We start from the raw sequence: 18611 nt of genomic DNA, 5'->3' as shown, positions 1-18611 counted from the left end.
AAAGCATGCGAGTTTCCTTGATGAGTCCAGGTACAGCAAAACATCCCAGGACCCGGCTCCCCCGAGTCACCTAGGAGCCATGAACTGTCGTTTGCTGCCATCTTGTGGCAGGCATGGGAACTTTGCGCTCCATTTCAACACTTTGTAGCCCTAATCAAGAAAAACGTACTGGCCACAGGTCACCAGCAGGATCCTGAACGCCTGAGTCAGACAGAGGAAGATAAATACCATATGATTTCACTCATGTATGGAATCTAAAGAAAAAAATAAATGAACGAAACAGACACAGACTCATAGATACAGAGAACAAACTGAGGGCTGCCAGATGGGGGCAGGACTCAGGGGGTTGGGTGAAAAAGGCGAAAGGAATAAGAAGTACAAATTAGTAGTTACAAAATAGTCACGGGATGTACAGTACAGCTTAGGGAACATAGTCAATAATACTGTAATAACTGTGCATTGTCAGGTGGGTACTAGAATTATCGGGGGAATCACTTCTTAAATTACATAATTGTCTAACCCAGTGGTTCTCAACCTTGGCTGCACATTAGAATCACCTGGGAATCTTTTTAAAATCCTGATTCCTGGGCCTCATCCTCCGGAAATTCTGTTTCTTTGTTATGGGGTGGGGCCACAACATTAGTAACAAAGAAACAGAATTTCCAGAGGATGAGGCCCAGGAATCAGGATTTTAAAAAGATTCCCAGGTGATTCTAATGCTCAGCCAAGGTTGAGAACCACTGGTCTAACCACTATGCTGTACACCTGAAACTAATATAAAGCAATATTGAATGTCAACTGTAATTAAAAGAAGATCCTATGTACCTGGGGGCAGATAACAAGACAGACATGGTCCCAACCTTGTGAAGCTCACAGCCTCCTAGAAGAGACAATCAATAATCCACAAGTAAGTAAAGTGAATTAATAAATAAAAATATTATAGAATGTGATACAACCTAGGAACAAAGCAGGGGCTGAGTATCAGAGTGAAACCGAGTGTCTGCCTCCCTACACACCCACTCCCTGCCCAGAGCTGTGAGCCACACAAGGGCATGTGCATCTGTCGGACTCCCTCCTGTGAATGGGTAAAGTCACCCAGTGTTGGCACATAGTAGGTGCTCAGTAAATGTCTAATAAATACACGATGGCAGCGCTGTTCTCAGCCAGCTTCTTGGCTCCTTCAGGCCAAACAGATGGGGAGAGAAAGAGGGGCTTATGGAAGAGAAGCTGGGTCTCTGGGGGTCCTGGGATGGCTGTAAGGGTTTGGGTGAGGATGATGGACAACTGTCACCCTCCCACGGAGACGCCAGTCCACCCTGTTTTAAGTTGTACCCTCATTCCACTTGTTTCTTGAGCCCCTCCCTTGCTTATATTTTTCACTTTGGCATTTTTCACCAACTCACATACTATGTATTTGCCTTATTTATTTAACATTTGTCTTCCACCGCACCCCCAGTCCCGGAAGGTAAACTCTCCGATGGCAAGGATTCTATCTATTTTGTTCACTGATGACTCTCCAGTGCCTGGAAGTGCCTGACACTTAGTAGGTGCTCTGTAAATATTTGCAGAGTGAGTGAATGATGCATGGGTGGGACTTGCGAGCAGGACCATGAGGGCACTGAGAGGAGACCAGTGGGAGGAGTGGAGCTCAGAGTCCAAGCAGCAGGTTGATCGAGTTACAGAAGAGGCCAAGTGTAAACTGTACTAGGAGGGGCGGCATTGGGCAGGGCAAGGGTCCCTCGAGGCAAAGCTAGGCTGGGGGTGGAGCCTTGGGGCGCTCTTCCTGGGATTGGGCCTTTCCCGAGGTTGTGTGCTTTAAGGGAGAAACCGGTATGGGGGCGGGGCCCAAGCGAGGTATGGCCAATCTGGAGGAAGAGCCGGACTGGGGGCGTGGTCAAACAAGAGACATAAATGAAAGGAGGGGCTAAGACGGGGGCGGGGCCAGGAAGCGGATGGACCAATCAGGGATCGGGTGAATCTGGGAGGGGACGTGGGCAGGACCACCAATGGGCGGGGCCAGTCCAGAGGCGGGGCCGGGCCAGGATCTCTGCTGTCCCGGGTCCTGGAGCTCTCCCCCCGCGGCAGGTCTCACTCCCGCCCGGCAGGTCTCACTCCCGACCCGCAGGCGCTGTCGGGCCATCTCGGCCCCAGGGTGCGTAGGGCTGGACTCTCCAGGCTCCGCGACTGTGGTCCGGCCTCGCCCCAGGCACTGCGCTCGGAGCCAGGCGGCTACGGGGTCCCTGGAGGGCTGAGTTCCTCGCTGCCCCGGGCTGTGTCCCCACAGACGGACAGCAAGGGTGAGCTGGCCCTTGCGTGCATGCGAGTGTGCATGCTTGTGTTTGTCTCCTGTGTGTGCGCACCAGTGTGTGTGTGTGGACGTCTGTGTGCAGAAGAGGAATTGTGTGTGTGGGTAGAGTTGGGTAGGTGCATGCTCCAGGGAACTGAGTGCGTGTGAAAGTTACGTGCATGTGCAAGGGTGATCCCACGTGGGAGGAGAGTCCTGCACGTGTGTGTATGTGTGTGAGACAGAGACAGTGTGTGCGAAATTTGGTAACGATTGTGTGTGTCGAGGTATCTTGGAGGAAATGGGAGGGAAGATACAGTGATTCTTGGAGGATGTCTGTGGCGAGCTATGGGGTATGTGCGGTGAATTGTGGGAGTGTAAGAATGGCAAATGTGTGTGTTTCCATGTGAGTGCCAGTGAGGGTGCTTCTGGGGGCCTCCACGAGAAGGGGTAGAGACCAAAGAAAGTTTTGGGGTACTGATTGCTCTTGGAGGGTGAGTGCTGGGGCCTGGCTGAGGATACCTTGGGGATTACATTGCGTCCTTTGCTTTGAGGGCTGGGAGATTTGGGGGTGGGGCTAGAGGGGGTGGCCCTACTCCTTACATGGTGCAGCAGCGGGTAGGTTCTTGCTTCATGTGGAGGGAGCTGCCACCTCAGCAGTCACCTGTCTCCCAGGCTCTGTGCTCACTTCTACCTGAGTGGCTTCTGTTGGCGCTTCCGTGTGAACATGGTGCAGAAGTACCAGTCTCCTGTCCGCATCTACAAGTACCCGTTCGAGCTGGTCATGGCGGTGAGTGACTCCTGATTCTCTGGGTCCTGTGTGGTGGTTGGAGGGTGCAGGAGGTCAGCTATGATGGAAGGAAAGAAAACCCCTCAGTCCCTGGATCAGAGGGAATTATTGGTTAACCTGGTGGGTCCAGTTTCTAACCAGTGACCCCTCAGCCTGGCCATCCTACCTTTCCTACAACTTCTGGAATCCTTGCCCACTGACAAAACACAAGGTCTTTCTTTCTTTTCCTTGTTGAAGCTTACGTGTCCTCTTGTCTCAAGATTCTCTGACATAAAACAAGGAAATCAGCTAAGTCACTGCTGTCAATTTGTGTAATGATAATAATAGTAATAATAATAAGTGCACTAAAGAGGATGATGATGATGGCAGCCATTCACTGAGGGTGTACAGTATGTACAGTAAGTACAAAGAATAGCTGTTAAGATCAGCTGGTGTGGCTTAGTGGTTGAGTGTCAACCCATGTACCCATTGCCAGTTTGATTCCTGGTCAGGGCACCTGCCCTGGTTGCAGACTCTGTCCCCAGTAGGGAGTGTGTAGGACAGTGGTTCTCAACCTTCCTAATGCCGCGACCCTTTAATACAGTTCCTCATGTTGTGGTGACCCCCAACCATAAAATTATTTTCGTTGCTACTTCATAACTGTAATGTTGCTACTGTTATGAATCATAATGTAAGTATCTGATATGCAGGATGTATTTTCATTGTTACAAATTGAACATAATTAAAGCATAGTGATTAATCACAAAAACAATATGTAATTATATATGTGTTTTCCGATGGTCTTAGGCAACCCCTGTGAAAGGGTCATTTGACCCCCAAAGGGGTCGCGACCCACAGGTTGAGAACCGCTGGTGTAGGAGGTAGCAGATAGATGGTGCTTTCTGTCATTTATGTTTCTCGCTCTCTCTCTCCCTTCCTCTCTCTCTAAAAATTAATAAAAAAGCATTAAAAAAGAATATGTGTAAAAACATACATTTAATTCCCAATAGCTCACATTATTCTCATTTTATCTCCACTAAACGGAAGCTTGGACATGTGACAGGACGGCCCCAAGTTCTGTGGCTAGGAAGAGGTAGGGCAGGGAGGACTCCAGAGCCATAATTTTAACCACAACACTCCCCAGGGTCCTCCTTCCATTCGCACACCCTCTGTATGTGTCCTGCCTGATCTTAGTCTGTGATCCTACCTACAGATGTATTTATAGTCGCATAAAGGGTAAAAAAAATCTTCCATACATGTTGTGCTGTTACGTGTAGATAGTTCCACGTCAGGAAAGAAGCAGGGGGCATACTGACTAGCTGGTGACCTTGGGCAAGTTACTTAGCCTCTCTGAGCCTCCACTCCCCATCACTAAAATGAGAATTACATAGTTTCCAAATCTGGGCATCCTGCTGAGGAGCAAATGAGCCAATAGATGTAAAGCTTTTCATGCAGGATCTGGCACAGATCAAATGCTATTGTTGTTTTTGTTAGAGTTATTTTTGTTGCCCATGGCTGTGTGACTTTTCTTCATTTGTAAGGGGGGGTGGGACACCAGCGGGTGATGGAGAGATTTGGGGACATGCCGTCAGAAGCCCTGGTCCCTATCACAGCTCCGCAGTGCTCTGGCTGTGTCTTCAGGAAGTCACTGCATTTCTCTGAGCCTTGGTTTCTTCATTTGTGAAACGGGGATGGTTATATGCACCTCATAAGACTGTCATGGGGATTAAAGATGATTAATGTGTGCGTCCGACCCAGTGCAGGGCCTGGCCCATACTAAGCAGACAATAAATGACGGCTAAATAAAAGCAATTGTCCTCTGAGGCGCCTGGCAGCTCACATATTCTAAGACTCTAGGACTCATTTGTTCATTCATTCATTTACTCAATAGAAAAGAGACACTGTCCCCACCCTCCTGGGACAATGCAGCGGCCGGTGGTCCTCTGCCATAGAGCAGAGAAATAACAATAGCACGGGAAACGAATAATTTTTTATTGCATGGGCTTAGTAATTGTAAATTTAACTTAGCATGTTTAGGAGTCTCAAAAATATTTACAATCATGGCACTTTAAAACAAAGCATGTCTGTAGCACTTAAGACCGTATTAACAAGACAAGTAATGTACCCATGGCACCTCTTCTGGACTATGTTAAGCCTATTTTGCAGGCTTTGTGGTCCATAGATGAAGACAGGTTTTAGTTAACTCCCTAGCGTCCAACAGTCTCTAGGTGTTGATGTACAGACGCTTGTGGGTGCAGTAGGAAACAAAGGTTTTCAGATATTTGTTATCTATGTTTGCTCTCATTTAAGTTATACATATTTTTCTAATGCCACATCACCTTATCCTCCATATAGTTTTTGTCAGTGAAAAGACTCCAAACCGCTGTAAATCCCTGACAAAGCCACTTCGCCAACTGTTTACAAAACATCATTGTCCCCCAAATAGCTGCATAACTCAACATGACTTGTCCGCTGTGTAGGCACAAAAGGGGTTTTCTGCACTTACTGTCCGTCTTTGTTTCTCAGCTAAACACTTGCCCTCAGTTTGGGTCAGATGCCAGGGAAGTTTTGGGTGAACTCAGCTGTTTTCACCACATCCGAGTGACCAGACCAACTGGCCTTTTGGTTTCTCTGTTTAACAAAACTGACTCGAGAATCAAAGCCTCCTTCACTTCTTCAAAGTCTCCAAGTGATGACACACAAAAAAACTAAAATTGGGCCTGTGGAACTGGTTACAACATAGCATTGAGGCAGCCCTGGCCAGTGTGGTTCAGTGGGTTGGAGCGACCCAGGTTGAGGGTTTGGTCCCTGGTTGGGGAAGGCAACTGATTGATGTTTCTCTCTCTCTCTCTTTCTCTTTCCTTTCCCATCTCTCTAAAATAAATTAGCATATCTTAGGTGAGGATTTAAAAAATAGCACTGAAGCAACCTGTCAACCCCTAGATTAAAATTTTATTTTTTAAAAAAATTTTTTTGCCGAAACCGGTTTGGCTCAGTGGATAGAGCGTCGGCCTACGGACTGAAAGGTCACAGGTTCGATTCCGGTCAAGGGCGTGTACCTGGGTTTCGGGCACATCCCCAGTGGGAGATGTGCAGGAGGCAGCTGATCGATGTTTCTCTCTCATCGATGTTTCTAACTCTCTATCTCTCTCCCTTCCTCTCTGTGAAAAATCAATAAAATATATTTAAAAAAACAAGAAAAAAAAATTTTTTTCTTTGATTTCAAAAATTTAACTCAATTCTGTTTCTGATGGGTGGGATTCCAGGGGGGAATTTTGCTTTATTCTCCTTCTTCTCCTTCTCCTTCTCCTCCTTCTCCTTCTCCTTGTCTTCCTCCTCCTCCTCCTCCTCCTCCTCCTCCTCCTCCTCCTCCTCCTCCTCCTCCTCTTCCTCCTCCTCCTCCTCCTTTCCTTTCTTCTTTCTTGATAGCTCTCTCTATTGTTTGGTTCAAAGCAATGAGCTTGGCCCTGGCCAGTTTGGCTCAGCGGATAGAGCGTCATCCTGCAGACTGAAGGGTCCTGGGTTCAATTCTGGCTAAGGGCATGAGCCCAGGTTGCGGGCACAGCTCGATCCCCAGTGTGGGGTGTGTGGGAGGCAGCCAATCAATGATTCTCTCTCATCAGTGATGTTTCTATCTCTCTCATCCTCTCTGAAATCAATAAAAATATATTGAAAAACAAAACAACAACAGCAAAAAAAAAAAAAAAAATGAGCTTGGGTTGTATTGGTAAGCAGAGGAAAGTAATGAAGGCAATGGAGGCAGCCGCCTGATCCAAGGTGGGAGAGGGCCCTTGCTCCCTTTGAATGTGGGTACCAGGAGGTGTGTGCCTGGGGGTCTTTGTGGAGATCCCTGTGCATAGAACACAAAGGCCTTGTCTTGGGCTGTGGATAGTGGTCACTTAAGTCCTGAAGGCCACTCTGGTCAGCCCACAGCCTGTCGTGGATGGATTTGGATTTCTGGGCTCTCTACCCAAACGTCTCTCTGCCAGTTGGGTCCTCGCTCCAGTTTCTCACCTGGCCTAGCTCTTCAGAGAGTTGAAGTGACGATTCAATGAAGAAATGTGGGCTGTGGCTGGTGTGGCTCAGTTGGTTGAGCATCATCCCATGCACCAAAAGGTTGGGGCACATTCGATCCCCAGTAGGGGGCTTGTAGGAGGTAGCCAATCGATGTTTCGATAGCACATCAATGTTTCTCTCTCTTACTCTCCCTTCCTCTTTCTCTCTAGAATCAATTTTTAAAAAAGATAAAGAAATGTGGGTGCCTGGACAGGGCCTAGTACATTGTTAATGCTTATGAAATATTATTTAGATTTATTACTTTTTAAAAATATATTTTTATTCATTTCAGAGAGGAAGAGAGAGGGGGAGAGAGAGAGAAACAGCAATATGAGAATCATTGATTAGCTGCCTCCAGCATACCCTCTCCCCCTGGGGATTGAGCCTGCAACCCAGGCATGTGCCCTGGCCAGGAATCAAACTGTGACCTCCTGGTTCATAGGTTGATGCTCAAACACTGAGCCACACTGGCAGGGCGGATTTATTATTATTATTTATTGTTGCAACAGCTTTATTAAGCTATAACTCACATATTGTACCATTCACCCATTTAAAGGGTAAAAGTTAGTGGTTTTTAGTATTCATAGAGTTGTACAACCATCACCACTGTCAATTTTTTTAAACATATTTTTATTGATTTCAAAGAGAAAGGGACAGGGAGAGAGAGATAGAAACATCAATGATGAGAAAGAATCATTGATTGGCTGCCTCCTTCACACCCCCTATTGGGGATCAAGCCTGCAACCCAGGCATGTGTCCTTGACTGAAATTGAACCCGGGACCCTTCAGTCCTCAGGCTGATGCTCTATCCACTGAGCCAAATCGGCTAGGGCACCACTGTCAATTTTAGAACATTTTCATCATCCCTCCCCCACAAAAAAATACCCCTGTACTCTTTTTAAAAAAATGTTTTCATTTATTTTAGAGGAAGGAAGGGAGAGAGATAGAAACATTGAAGAGAGATTGGCTGCCTCTTGCATGCCCCCCACTGGGGATTAAGCCTGCAACTGGGACAAGTGTCCTGACTGGGAATTGAACTGGTGACCTCTTGGTGCATGGAACAATGCTCAATCCACTGAGCCACACCAGTTGGGCGGTCATCATCCCATAATCTCCCCCATTCTGCCCAGCCCTAGATAACCACTAATCCACTTTCTGTCTCTATAAATTTGCCTTTTTGGACATTTCATATAAATGGAATCATAAAATATGTGGTCTTTTGTGACTGGCACATTATTTTCAAGGTTCATCCGCATTGCAGTGTGACTGAGAACTTTATTCCTTTTTATGGCTGAATAATATTCCATTGTATGGATGGATACATTTGTTCATCCATTCATCAGTTGATGGACTTTATTTTTTTAATATATTTTATTGATTTTTTACAGAGAGGAAGGGAGAGGGAGAGAGAGTTAGAAACATCAATTCAGCTGCCTCCTGCACACCCCCTACTGGGCATGTGCCCACAACCAAGGTGCATGCCCTTGACTGGAATTGAACCTGGGACCCTTCAGTCCGCAGGCCAACACTGCATCCGCTGGGCCAAACCAGTCAGGGCTATCAGTTGATGGACTTTAGATTGTTTCCAATTTGGGGCTACTATGAATAACATTGCTATGAACATTTATGTACAAGTTTTTGTGTGAACATATTTCTCCCAAAGAAATACCTGGTGTGAATGGTGGTGGTGATTTGGTGGGTTTGGGAAGATTCAATTTTAAATTTTTTTTAACAGACCCGCACACAGTGCTTCCTAGGTCCCAGGAACTGTTCTGAGCCCCTTCACATATTAATTCATGTACTTCTCATGTACTTCTCATAACCAACCCATCAGATAGGTTTGGTGGGTAGCCCATGCTGCAGGTGAGGAAACTGAGGCACAGAAGGGATGAATGAATTACCCAAAGTCACAAAGGAAACATGAGGGGATTTAAACACTTGCCCTCAGTTCGGGCCAGGTGCCAGGAAAGTTTTGGATGAACTCAGCTGTTTTTACCACATCCGAGTGACCAGACAAATTTATATTCCCAACCATGAGCTCTGCCATTTCTCAAAGCTGAGGATCTGAAGTTATGTTTTGATATCACATCGATGTTTCTCTCTCTTACTCTCTGGATCACCTCTGTGAGGGAGCAGTTACCATCAAGACTGTGTCCAGAATGCCTGCACCCCATCAGGACCCTGCAAAGGGGAGTACAGCTACCCCCCTTCCCGTAGACCCTGGCCTCTGGGGGGCAGCTGATGCCTACATAGCCTGAGAGCGTTTACTGGGCCCTCTGTGCCCCCAGCCCTTTAAGCAGCTGAGAGGCAGGTATTATACAGCAGCCTTGGCAGCAGCAAAGGAGGCCGAGGCTTAGGGAGGTTAGGGAGCCTGTCCCTTAGTCAGTGTCCTTTGCTAGAGCTGGGTAGCAAAGTGCTACAACTGGATAGCGCAGAACAACAGGAAGTTACTGTCTCATAGTCCTAGGGGCCAGAAGTCTAAGCTCGAGGTGCCAGCAGGGCCATGCTCCCTCTGAAGGTGCCAGGAAGGCTTCTCTCCTAGCTTCTGGTAGTTTCTTGGCTGTGGCAGCATAACTCCCATCTTCACGTGGTGTATTCCCTGTGGTTGTGTGCACCTCTGTGTCCAAATTTCCCCTTTTATAAGTCATATTGGATCTATAAGAAAAGACCTCATTTTAACTCGATTACCTCTTTTAAAGACTCTATTTCCAAATAAGGTCACATTCTGAGGTACTTGGGGGGGACTTCTTTTTTGGGGGGGGCACAATTCAGCCCATAACGCTTAGTAAATGGCAGAGATTTGAACTTAGGGCAGCGGTTCTCAACCTGTGGGTCGCGACCCCTTTGGGGATTGAACGACCCTTTCACAGGGGTCGCTTAAATACATCCTGCATATCAGATATTTACATTACGATTCATAACAGTAGCAAAATTACAGTTATGAAGTAGCATCGAAAATAATTTTATGGTTGGGGGTCACCACAACATGAGGAACTGTATTAAAGGGTCGCGGCATTAGGAAGGCTGAGAACCGCTGATTAGGGAATCTGACCCCATAGCCTGAGCTCACAGCCAGACATGCTGGATTCTGGCTTGATGTTCAGTGGACATCTGTGCACCAGCGACCTCTGTGGCTTCAGGAATGACCTGGCCGCCTTTTTTTCCTGCCCCGGGGTCCCTGTGGGACTCAAAACCCCTATGGTGTCAAGTCATCTCAGATTCTGCAAACCTAAAGGACGATGGCTCGGAGTAGAATTTCCTAAGCAATACGCTCTCCACTCTCCATGCCCGGGGGGGGGGGGGGGGGGGGGGGGGGGGGGCTGGGAGGTGAGGGCTGCCGTCAGCAATGAAGTGTTAAAATATTTAAAGCCCTGGCTTTTTGTATTGATGAGCAGCGTGTAATTTAGCAAATGGGTTATTACTAAGGCGCAGCCTCTGAAGGTAAATCCTTGCAGTCCAGGCCAAGGGCAGGCACAGTTGAAATTGTTGTTATGGGTGTAGTTTTAATAAAGCAGCAGGGGCCTTATTTAAATGAGTTTAAATTAGTTCCCCGAGGCCTGTCATCTGATCCGTTGCTAACAGATTAAGAGAAGCAATATTTTCCACCCTGGATTGCTTACAGGGCTCTGGGGCGCTCTGATTTGGGCTGGGAGAACAGAGGCGATCCACAGCCCAGAAAGATGGTCTTCTGATTTCAGGGGGCCCTGAAATGAATAAACTAGGTCCTCCTTCGTTATTTACACATGCACTAGTTCATGCACGCATGTGCGTGTGCATCCCACAAACACTGAGTTTCCACTGTGTGCCAAGCACGGGGCTAGGTGCAGGGGCTATGAAAGAGCTGATTCCTAGTACTTTTTTGAGTGCATCATTATTCTGTTCATTTTATATGGAATTTGCTTGTTTACTCGTGAAATGGGTCTTTTTCATTAAAGTAAGCTTCAGGAAGGCGGAGATCATGTGTCTTCCAGTACTGTCTTGACCTGGTTTTCTTGACATGATCCTTTTTGTCCACATAGAGCTGGCACTGCAGGATGTATGTGTGTGTGTGAGAGAGAGAGAGAGAGAGAGAGAGAGAGAGAGAGAGAGAGAGAGAGAGAGAGAGACCAGGTAAGCGGCATGAAGGATGCTTTGTAATGGGGGAAGAACTAGTCGCCAGCTGCCAGCCGAGGGTCTTGAAGTCAGCCAGACAGAGCCTAGCTGAGGGGAGGAGACACACAGGGACAGACCTTGTCTCTGAAGAAATGGATGTGGTGACGTTGGGCCCCAGTGAGAGTCAGAAAGTGACCGGTGGGTCATTTGATCTCTCCAAGGACTTTGGGAGTTTGGAAGGTTTGAAGCAGGGGAGTGACATGATCAGATTTGGGGCTTAGGAGGATCCCCTGGCTGCCAAAAAGTGGATCAGTGGGGGTTTCTATCCCAGAGTGTGGGTGGAGGTTGGGTGCATTCCGGAGACACTTGGAAAGTTCTAAAATAGCGTTTCCCTCTCATTATGATCCTGACATACAGCTAAATGTCAAGACTCCCCGGGCTTGCCTTGCTGCTGCCTCACCCCTCCAGGAACCTTCCGGGGTACCAGCTGATCTTGGAAGTCTGTGGGCAGGGAGAGTGTTCAGAGGAGGAGGGCTCCCCTGCCCCGCCCCCCACCCTGGGTGAGAGCCACAGCAGGACAGTGTGAGTTGCTGGGCTGGGCAGCCAGGCTGTGTACTCCCCCAGTGCCCGAGAGGCCAGGCATTCTGATGGCATGACCTCATGAGGGGGCACAGCCCCAGCCAGGCAAAGGGAGGAGTGAACAGAAGCAGAAATGAATAATTATTAGGCGGTGCTAACTGTGCCCCATGCTGCAGCCCTGGGACCGGGAACCTGCAAAAAACAGGCAAAACTGTTCATCTGCACCTTGTTCAGGAAAATTCACTGGCCAATCGCCGCAGATGCACTGCTATCGTGACCAGGGGGGAGCTATCAGCCATTACGCACCTGTGCATGAAGCACCTTCCGGAACTTAGCTCTCCACGGTGCACAGTGAACACAAGGCACAGGTTACCTCTGGGCTGCAGTGCACCAGCGGGTTAGACAGAAGCCCACGCCTGCTGACATGTGGGACCTGTTCTGCTCCATCTGCTCTTCTAGGTATACATGTGACGAGTGTTCCAGCTTCCTGCCCACCCCCCACCACCCAGCACCTGCCCCTTCCTCCCTTCCTCCCTCTCTCCCTCCCTTCCTTCCTTCCTTCCTTCCTTCCTTCCTTCCTTCCTTCCTTCCTTCCTTCCTCCTCCCTCCCTCCCTCCCTCCCTCCCTCCCTCCTCCTTCCTTCCTTCCTTCCTTCCTTCCTTCCTTCCTTCCTTCCTTCCTTCCTTCCTTCTTTCCTTCCTGGCATTGATCCACAAATATTGGCTGGGTGTCTCCAGTGTCCCAGGTTGTAGGAGGCACTGGGGAATCCGGTGGTGTAGAAAACAGACATAGAGACAGAGGTGCTGACTATAAATAAATAAACACAGGCATGCTACCCTAACCCACATCATGAACAATGCTTCTAGTAGGGCTGTAAACCACCTAGGAGATGGTTTACTCTTTTTTTGAAAAAATTGTGGCAAAATATACATAACCCAACATCTTCCTATTTTAAATATATATATATTTTTTTATTGATTTTTTACAGAGAGGAAGGGAGAGGGATAGAGAGCCAGAAATATCGATGAGAGAGAAACATCGATCAGCTGCCTCCTGCACACCCCCTACTGGGGATGTGCCCGCAACAAAGGCACATGCCCTTGACCGGAATCGAACCTGGGACCCTTCAGTCCGCAGGCCGACGCTCTATCCACTGAGCCAAACCGGTCACGGCAACATCTTCCTATTTTAACCATTTTAAAGTTCAGTGGCATTAAATACATTCACAGTGTTGTGCGACCATCACCACTATCCATCTCCACAAATTTTTCATCTTCCCATAATGAAATTCGGTACCCATTAACCACTAACTTCCCTGTTCCTCCCCCCTAACCCCTGGTAACCACCATTCTGCTCTCTGTCTCTGTAAACCTGACTACTCCAGGTACCTTATATAAGTGGAATCTATAATAATAAAAGCATAATATGCTAATTAGGCCGGACAGCCGAACAACCTTCTGGATGTCATTCCAGATGTCCTTCAGGATGAAGCCACAGCGGCGGGGGCCGAAGCAGAGGCAGTTAGGGGCAATCAGGCAGGTAGGTGAGCAGTTAGGGGTGATCAGGCAGGCAGGCGAGTGGTTAGGGTCAATGAGGCAGGCAGAGTGGTTAGGAGTGGTCAGGCAGGCAGGCAAGGTGAGCAGTTAGGAGCCAGTGGTCCCGGATTGCGAGAGGGATGTCCGACTGCAAACCAGCAGTCGGACATCCCCTGAGGGGTCCTGGATTGTGAAAGGGTGCAGGCAGGGCTAAGGGATACCCTTCCTCCATGCACAAATTTTGTGCACCGGGCCTCTTGTTATACAATATTTGTCCTTTTGTGTCTGGGCTCTTTCACTTAGCATCATGTTTGAGGTTCATCCATGTTGCAGCATGGAACAGAACTACATTTCATTTGATGGCTGCATAATATTCCACTGTATGGATAGGCCACCTTTTGTGTATCCCTTCATCCATCAATGAACATTTGGTTTGTTTCTACTTTTTGGCTAGTGTGGATAATGCTGCTATGCACATGGGTGTGCAAATACCTATTTAAGTCCCTGTTGATTGATAGCCCTAAAATATCTACTCTGTACCAAACGCCTTACACATATTATCTCCCTTTCATCTTTAGAGCAACCCTTATGAAGTGCCATCATCCTCAATACCCTTTTTCTGAGGAATCTGAGTCTCAGAGGGGTTCAGTTGAGGTTACCCAGCTGGCAAGTGTCAGAGGTGGCGTCTGAGCCCTGTGCTTTGTCTTGGCCGCTCCACCGCGCCCCAGACGTTCCCCCTCACCGTGTCTGGATGCCCTGGCTACAGGGTCCTTCTGACCCTCTGTCTGGGTCTTTTCTGTCTCCTGAGCTGGCTTTGACCAGGACAGCAGCAGGTTTTTCAGCTACAGGGCCATCTGGGTATAGCTTTTTATATAGACCAGTGGTTCTCAACCTTCTAGCCCTTTAAATACAGTTCCTCATGTTGTGACCCAACCATAAAATTATTTTCGTTGCTACTTCATAACTGTAATGTTGCTACTATTATGAATCGTAATGTAAATATCTGATATGCAGGATGGTCTTAGGCGACCCCTGTGAAAGGGTCGTCAACCCCCAAAGGGGTCGCGACCCACAGGTTGAGAACCGCTGGTATAGACACATATGGCAGTGATTGCAGAAGGCTTCCAGAATAATGAAGGCCTACTTCCCTTCATCAGCTGGGATGACACTGCTGCCACCAGGTGGGTGTCTGATGGCTCATTCACCAAGCCCTGATTAAGCAACTTGGCCAAAGCCGGGTATCCAGACAATGGCAGATTACTCAGCCACGAAGAATAATGAAGTGCTCAAACCTGCTACAGCATGGACGAACCTCAAAAACATAAGCTCAGTGAAAGCAGCCTGCCACGGAAGACCGCATGTTGTATGATTCCAATTATATGAAATGTCTAGAGAAAGTAAATCTGCAGAGATAGCAAGTAGATTAGTGGTTGCTGAGGGTCGGGGTGAGGGGTTGGGGAGTGACCGCCCATGGGTATGGAGTTTCTTTTTAGGGTGAGCAAATGTTCTGGAATTAGATAGTAGTGATTGCTGCATAACTTTGTGAATGTACTAAAACTCACTGTACAATACAATGGGGCGATAAGGACACATATGTAATACCTTAATCAATAAAGAAAAAAATTTTAAAAACCCCACTGTATTGTACACTTTAAAAGGGGGCATTTTATGGTATGAGAATCACATCTCAATTAAAAAAGAAGAGTTGGGGGCACCAAAGTATTGATACCTCTCTGCCCTGGGGCCTCCCAGGCTTGCAGGGAAAGCTGGCGGGTGGACAAGGAAGGCTCTCGAGGTGGCCACAGGGTGGTCAGTGCCCCGAATCCAGCCTGTAGCACGAGAGGAAGGTGGCGTATTGGGTAGAATTTGGGTATTTTTCCACATTTTCCGTGAAAGGTTTGGGTTATTGCTTCCAGCTTCATTTGAATTTGCATGAGGAAGAGCAGGAAGGAAGGAGGGAGGGGGAGGGAGCAGCTGTCAAGTGATTAGCAGAAATGGCTTTCCTGTACTTTATAGACTCTCGCTCTTTTTAAAAATTTAAATTTATTTAACAAATGCTTATGTAGAATGAACCATGTGCCAGACTCTGTTCTCAGCCCCTGACCAAAACGGACTCCTTTATTTGCCTGGACAACTCAGCAAGGTCGACGCTTTTCTTAATCTCCTTTTAACAAACGAAGGAACTGAGGAACTGAGAGCTTGATGCCTTGTTTGTGTGGCCACAGAGCTGGTCAGAGGCTGAGCAGAGATTTGAACCCAAGCCCCAGCGTCCAAGGCCTTACCGACTCATTCACTCATTCATCATGTAAATGTCTATTGAGTGTCAACTATGAGCTAGGTGTTTTTCAAAGCACCAGGGATTGCCCTAGCGGCTGAGCCAGTTTTGCTCAGTGGTTAGAGCGTTGGCCTGCAGACCAAAGGGTCCTGGGTTCAATTCTGGTCAAGGGCACGTTCCTTGCTTGCAGGCTCCTCCCCAGCCAAGACCCTGGTTGAGGCGTGTGCAGGAGGCAACCAATGGATGTGTTTCTCTCACATAGCTGTTTCTCTCTGTCTTTCCCTCTCTTTTCCACTCTCCCTAAAAATCAATGGAAAAATATCCTCGGGTGAGGATTAACAACAAAAAACAAAACAAGCAACAAACAAAAAAAAAGCACCAGGGATTCAGAGGTGAGCAAGCCCACTGCCGGGGTCTGATGCCTTCTCACTTCAGCAGCTGTGACTCTCAGAGGAAGGAAACAGGTACGGTGAGCGCTCATGGGAGGGTCCACGTTACAGATGGTCCCACCGGGGAGAAGGGACCTGCTGTGCTCGAGGTTATCCAGCTCAGCTAGGAGTCCAGGGCTGTCTAACTCCAGCCCCCCATCTCCACATGCTAAGTGTGTCCATGTGGAGCGGGAGCATATGGGAGACATTCAGTGGAAGTTTTCACCAGTTTCTGCCTGGCCCAGCTGAGGCCCCAGGAGTGGGTTCTCGGCCTTGGATCAGCTTCCTTTCTCAGCTGGCAGGCGTGGGTGTCCCTTCCCAACCGCCTGGCAGAAGGGCTGTAACTCAATCCTCTGCTGCCTTGTGTCCCATAGGGGCCTAGACCATGTGTTTGTCCATCAGGGAGAAGCCCGGGCCTGATTTGTGGGGACAGCAGTCAGCATCTGAGGCTCTTGGGCAGGGATAACACTCGCTGAGTGAGCTGGTTTCCAACACAGATTGGGGCCTGTGAACTCTTCGATTCTGTACGACCCTGTGATGTGCTCAAGGCAAAGGGCCCTTGATTTGTGGGTTTAGGCCAGAGGGACTCAGCATCTCCAAACCACCCCCACTTGTGATGTCCTAGAGGCAGGGCAGGGTGGTTCAGGGCGGGGGTCTGGGTCAGCCGGCCCTGGCTCCCTTCCTGCCACTTCCAGCGACAGTGCAATGTCCTCCCAAGCCTCAATTTGCTCAGCTGTAAAATGGGGAAACAAGGGCTCCCATCTCATGAGGGCATTGTGAGGACGAAATGATGCAGTTAGCATTTTGTAAATGTCAGTCGCAACAGTGTCAGACACTGGACCAGCTGACAGCCCTCTGATACTGGAGCACTGGCCCGAGGATGGACTGACTCCTTATTTCGGGGCCCCTGCCTTCCAGACGGAGCCTGAGCTCTGGGAGCCCCCAAGGCCTACGGCGGCGGCTCTGTCGTTGGAGCAGCCACTGCTTACTTGAAGAAGGCAGCGCCTTCCCTTGCACAGGCAGGGTAAGCTGTGCCCAAGCGCCTGTCCACTGCTGATCAGCCGCCATGCCTCCCCACTGTTATCTGGGGGCTCCAGATGGGGCTCTTCTAACAAGAGGCTTGTTATGACAGGAAGTTAGCCAGTGACGCTTAGTGCCCTCAGCTGGCTGCGTGCGCTGAGCTGGGGCCTATCGTTCCCCACCAACATCTCTTCGGTCAATTGGGGACTTCGGTAAGAAGTTTATGTTATTTCTTTCTTTGCTCGTTGGCATTTCTTTGAGCCCCTAGTGTGTGCCAAGAACTGAGATGATGCGGTGTGAGGTCCGTGTGCTGAAAAGCACGCAGCCCAGGCCTTTGGCTCGTATATGCAAGTGAGTAGTATGTGTGGTTAAAAGGTGCCATAAGGGCTATCCAGTAAATGAAGAGAAGGAGGCAGCCTTGTGGGGGGAGGAGGGGGATCGAGGGGGGACGTCCCAGGAAGAGGGACCAGCAGAGACAGACAAGTCCTGAAGCCTGGCATCTCCTCACTCCTTATCCTGGTCTCCTACCACCTGGGAGCCCCAGTGGCTCCTCCCCCTCCCCCTTCACTGTCAAGTGAATTGACCAGTGTTCCAAGCAGGGGAAACAGCTAGTGCAAAGGCCCTGGGCAGGAACAAGCTGCTTCCTGTGGCTGACACAGCAAAATTCCACAAACTGGGGGCTTAAATAGCAGAAACTTGTTATCTCTCAGTCGGGGGGCTAGAAGTCTAGGATCAAGGTGTCGGCAGAGTTGGTTCCTTCAGAGGGCTCTGAAGGACAGGCTGTTCCAGGCCTCTCTCCTGGCTTCTCGTGTTGCTGGTAATCCCTGGTATTTCTGGCTTGTAGAGGAATCACCCCGATCAGTGCCTTCATCTTCACGTGGCATCCGTGTGTGTGTGTGTGTGTGTGTATGTGTGTCTGTGTTCACATTCCCCTTTTATAAGGACACCAGTCATATTGGATTAGCGCCCACCCTACTCCAGTATGACCTCATCTTATCCAATTACACCTGCAACAACCCTGCTTCCAGATAAGGTCACATTCAGAGGTCCTGGGGGTTAGGACTTCCACACATGAGTTTTGTTCGATGTGGGTGCACAATTCAACCCATAACAGTGTGTTCTAGAAACAGCGAGGCTGGCTGGCGTGACTAGGGCAGAGTGAAGGAGGCTGGGGCGGGAGGTGGGCTGGTGGGACAGATCTCCCAGGGCCTGGCAGGCCACAGTATGGAGTGTGGGATCTGGTCTGGGCAAAAGGCCTGTTCTAAGGATGTCCTTTCATCTGGGGAACAGGAGAGAGACTGATGAGCAATCAGTGGAAGTGGAGAAGCTCAGGGGCAGTGTGGCCACTGCCTGGCGAGAGTTGAATGACTGAGAGTGGAGAAAGAAATTATGACCACAGTACAGGTTTGGGAGAACAGAACACAGCTCCTTCCCAGCCCATTTGAAGTGCTCTGCTGGCACAAATGCAGGAGGGAGCCAGAGCAGCCGGCGAGGCCTCACATCTATAACGGGTAGACAGATGCTGGCATGTTTTAGGAGTATAAGGAGGGAAAGGAGTATATGCCCCGGGGGC

At 48.8% G+C, this 18611-nt stretch overlaps 1 protein-coding gene across 1 annotated transcript in view; it reads left to right on the top strand.

The window, feature by feature from the left end:
• Positions 1 to 2051: 2051 nt before the first annotated feature.
• SEC14L5 (SEC14 like lipid binding 5) overlaps positions 2052 to 18611 on the top strand; it is a 44787-nt gene continuing 28227 nt past the window's right edge. The window contains exons 1-2 of the mRNA XM_036310151.1: positions 2052 to 2297; positions 2960 to 3074. Coding sequence (XP_036166044.1) covers positions 3012 to 3074 — 63 coding nt within the window. The 5' untranslated portion in view covers positions 2052 to 2297; positions 2960 to 3011. The remainder of the gene's footprint in view (positions 2298 to 2959; positions 3075 to 18611) is intronic.

The sequence above is a fragment of the Myotis myotis genome, unplaced genomic scaffold, assembly GCF_014108235.1.
Source record: "Myotis myotis isolate mMyoMyo1 unplaced genomic scaffold, mMyoMyo1.p scaffold_m19_p_5, whole genome shotgun sequence".
Lineage (NCBI taxonomy): Eukaryota > Metazoa > Chordata > Mammalia > Chiroptera > Vespertilionidae > Myotis > Myotis myotis.
Note: the sequence above shows the minus strand (reverse complement) of the source record. Positions and strands in the feature narration are given on the sequence as shown.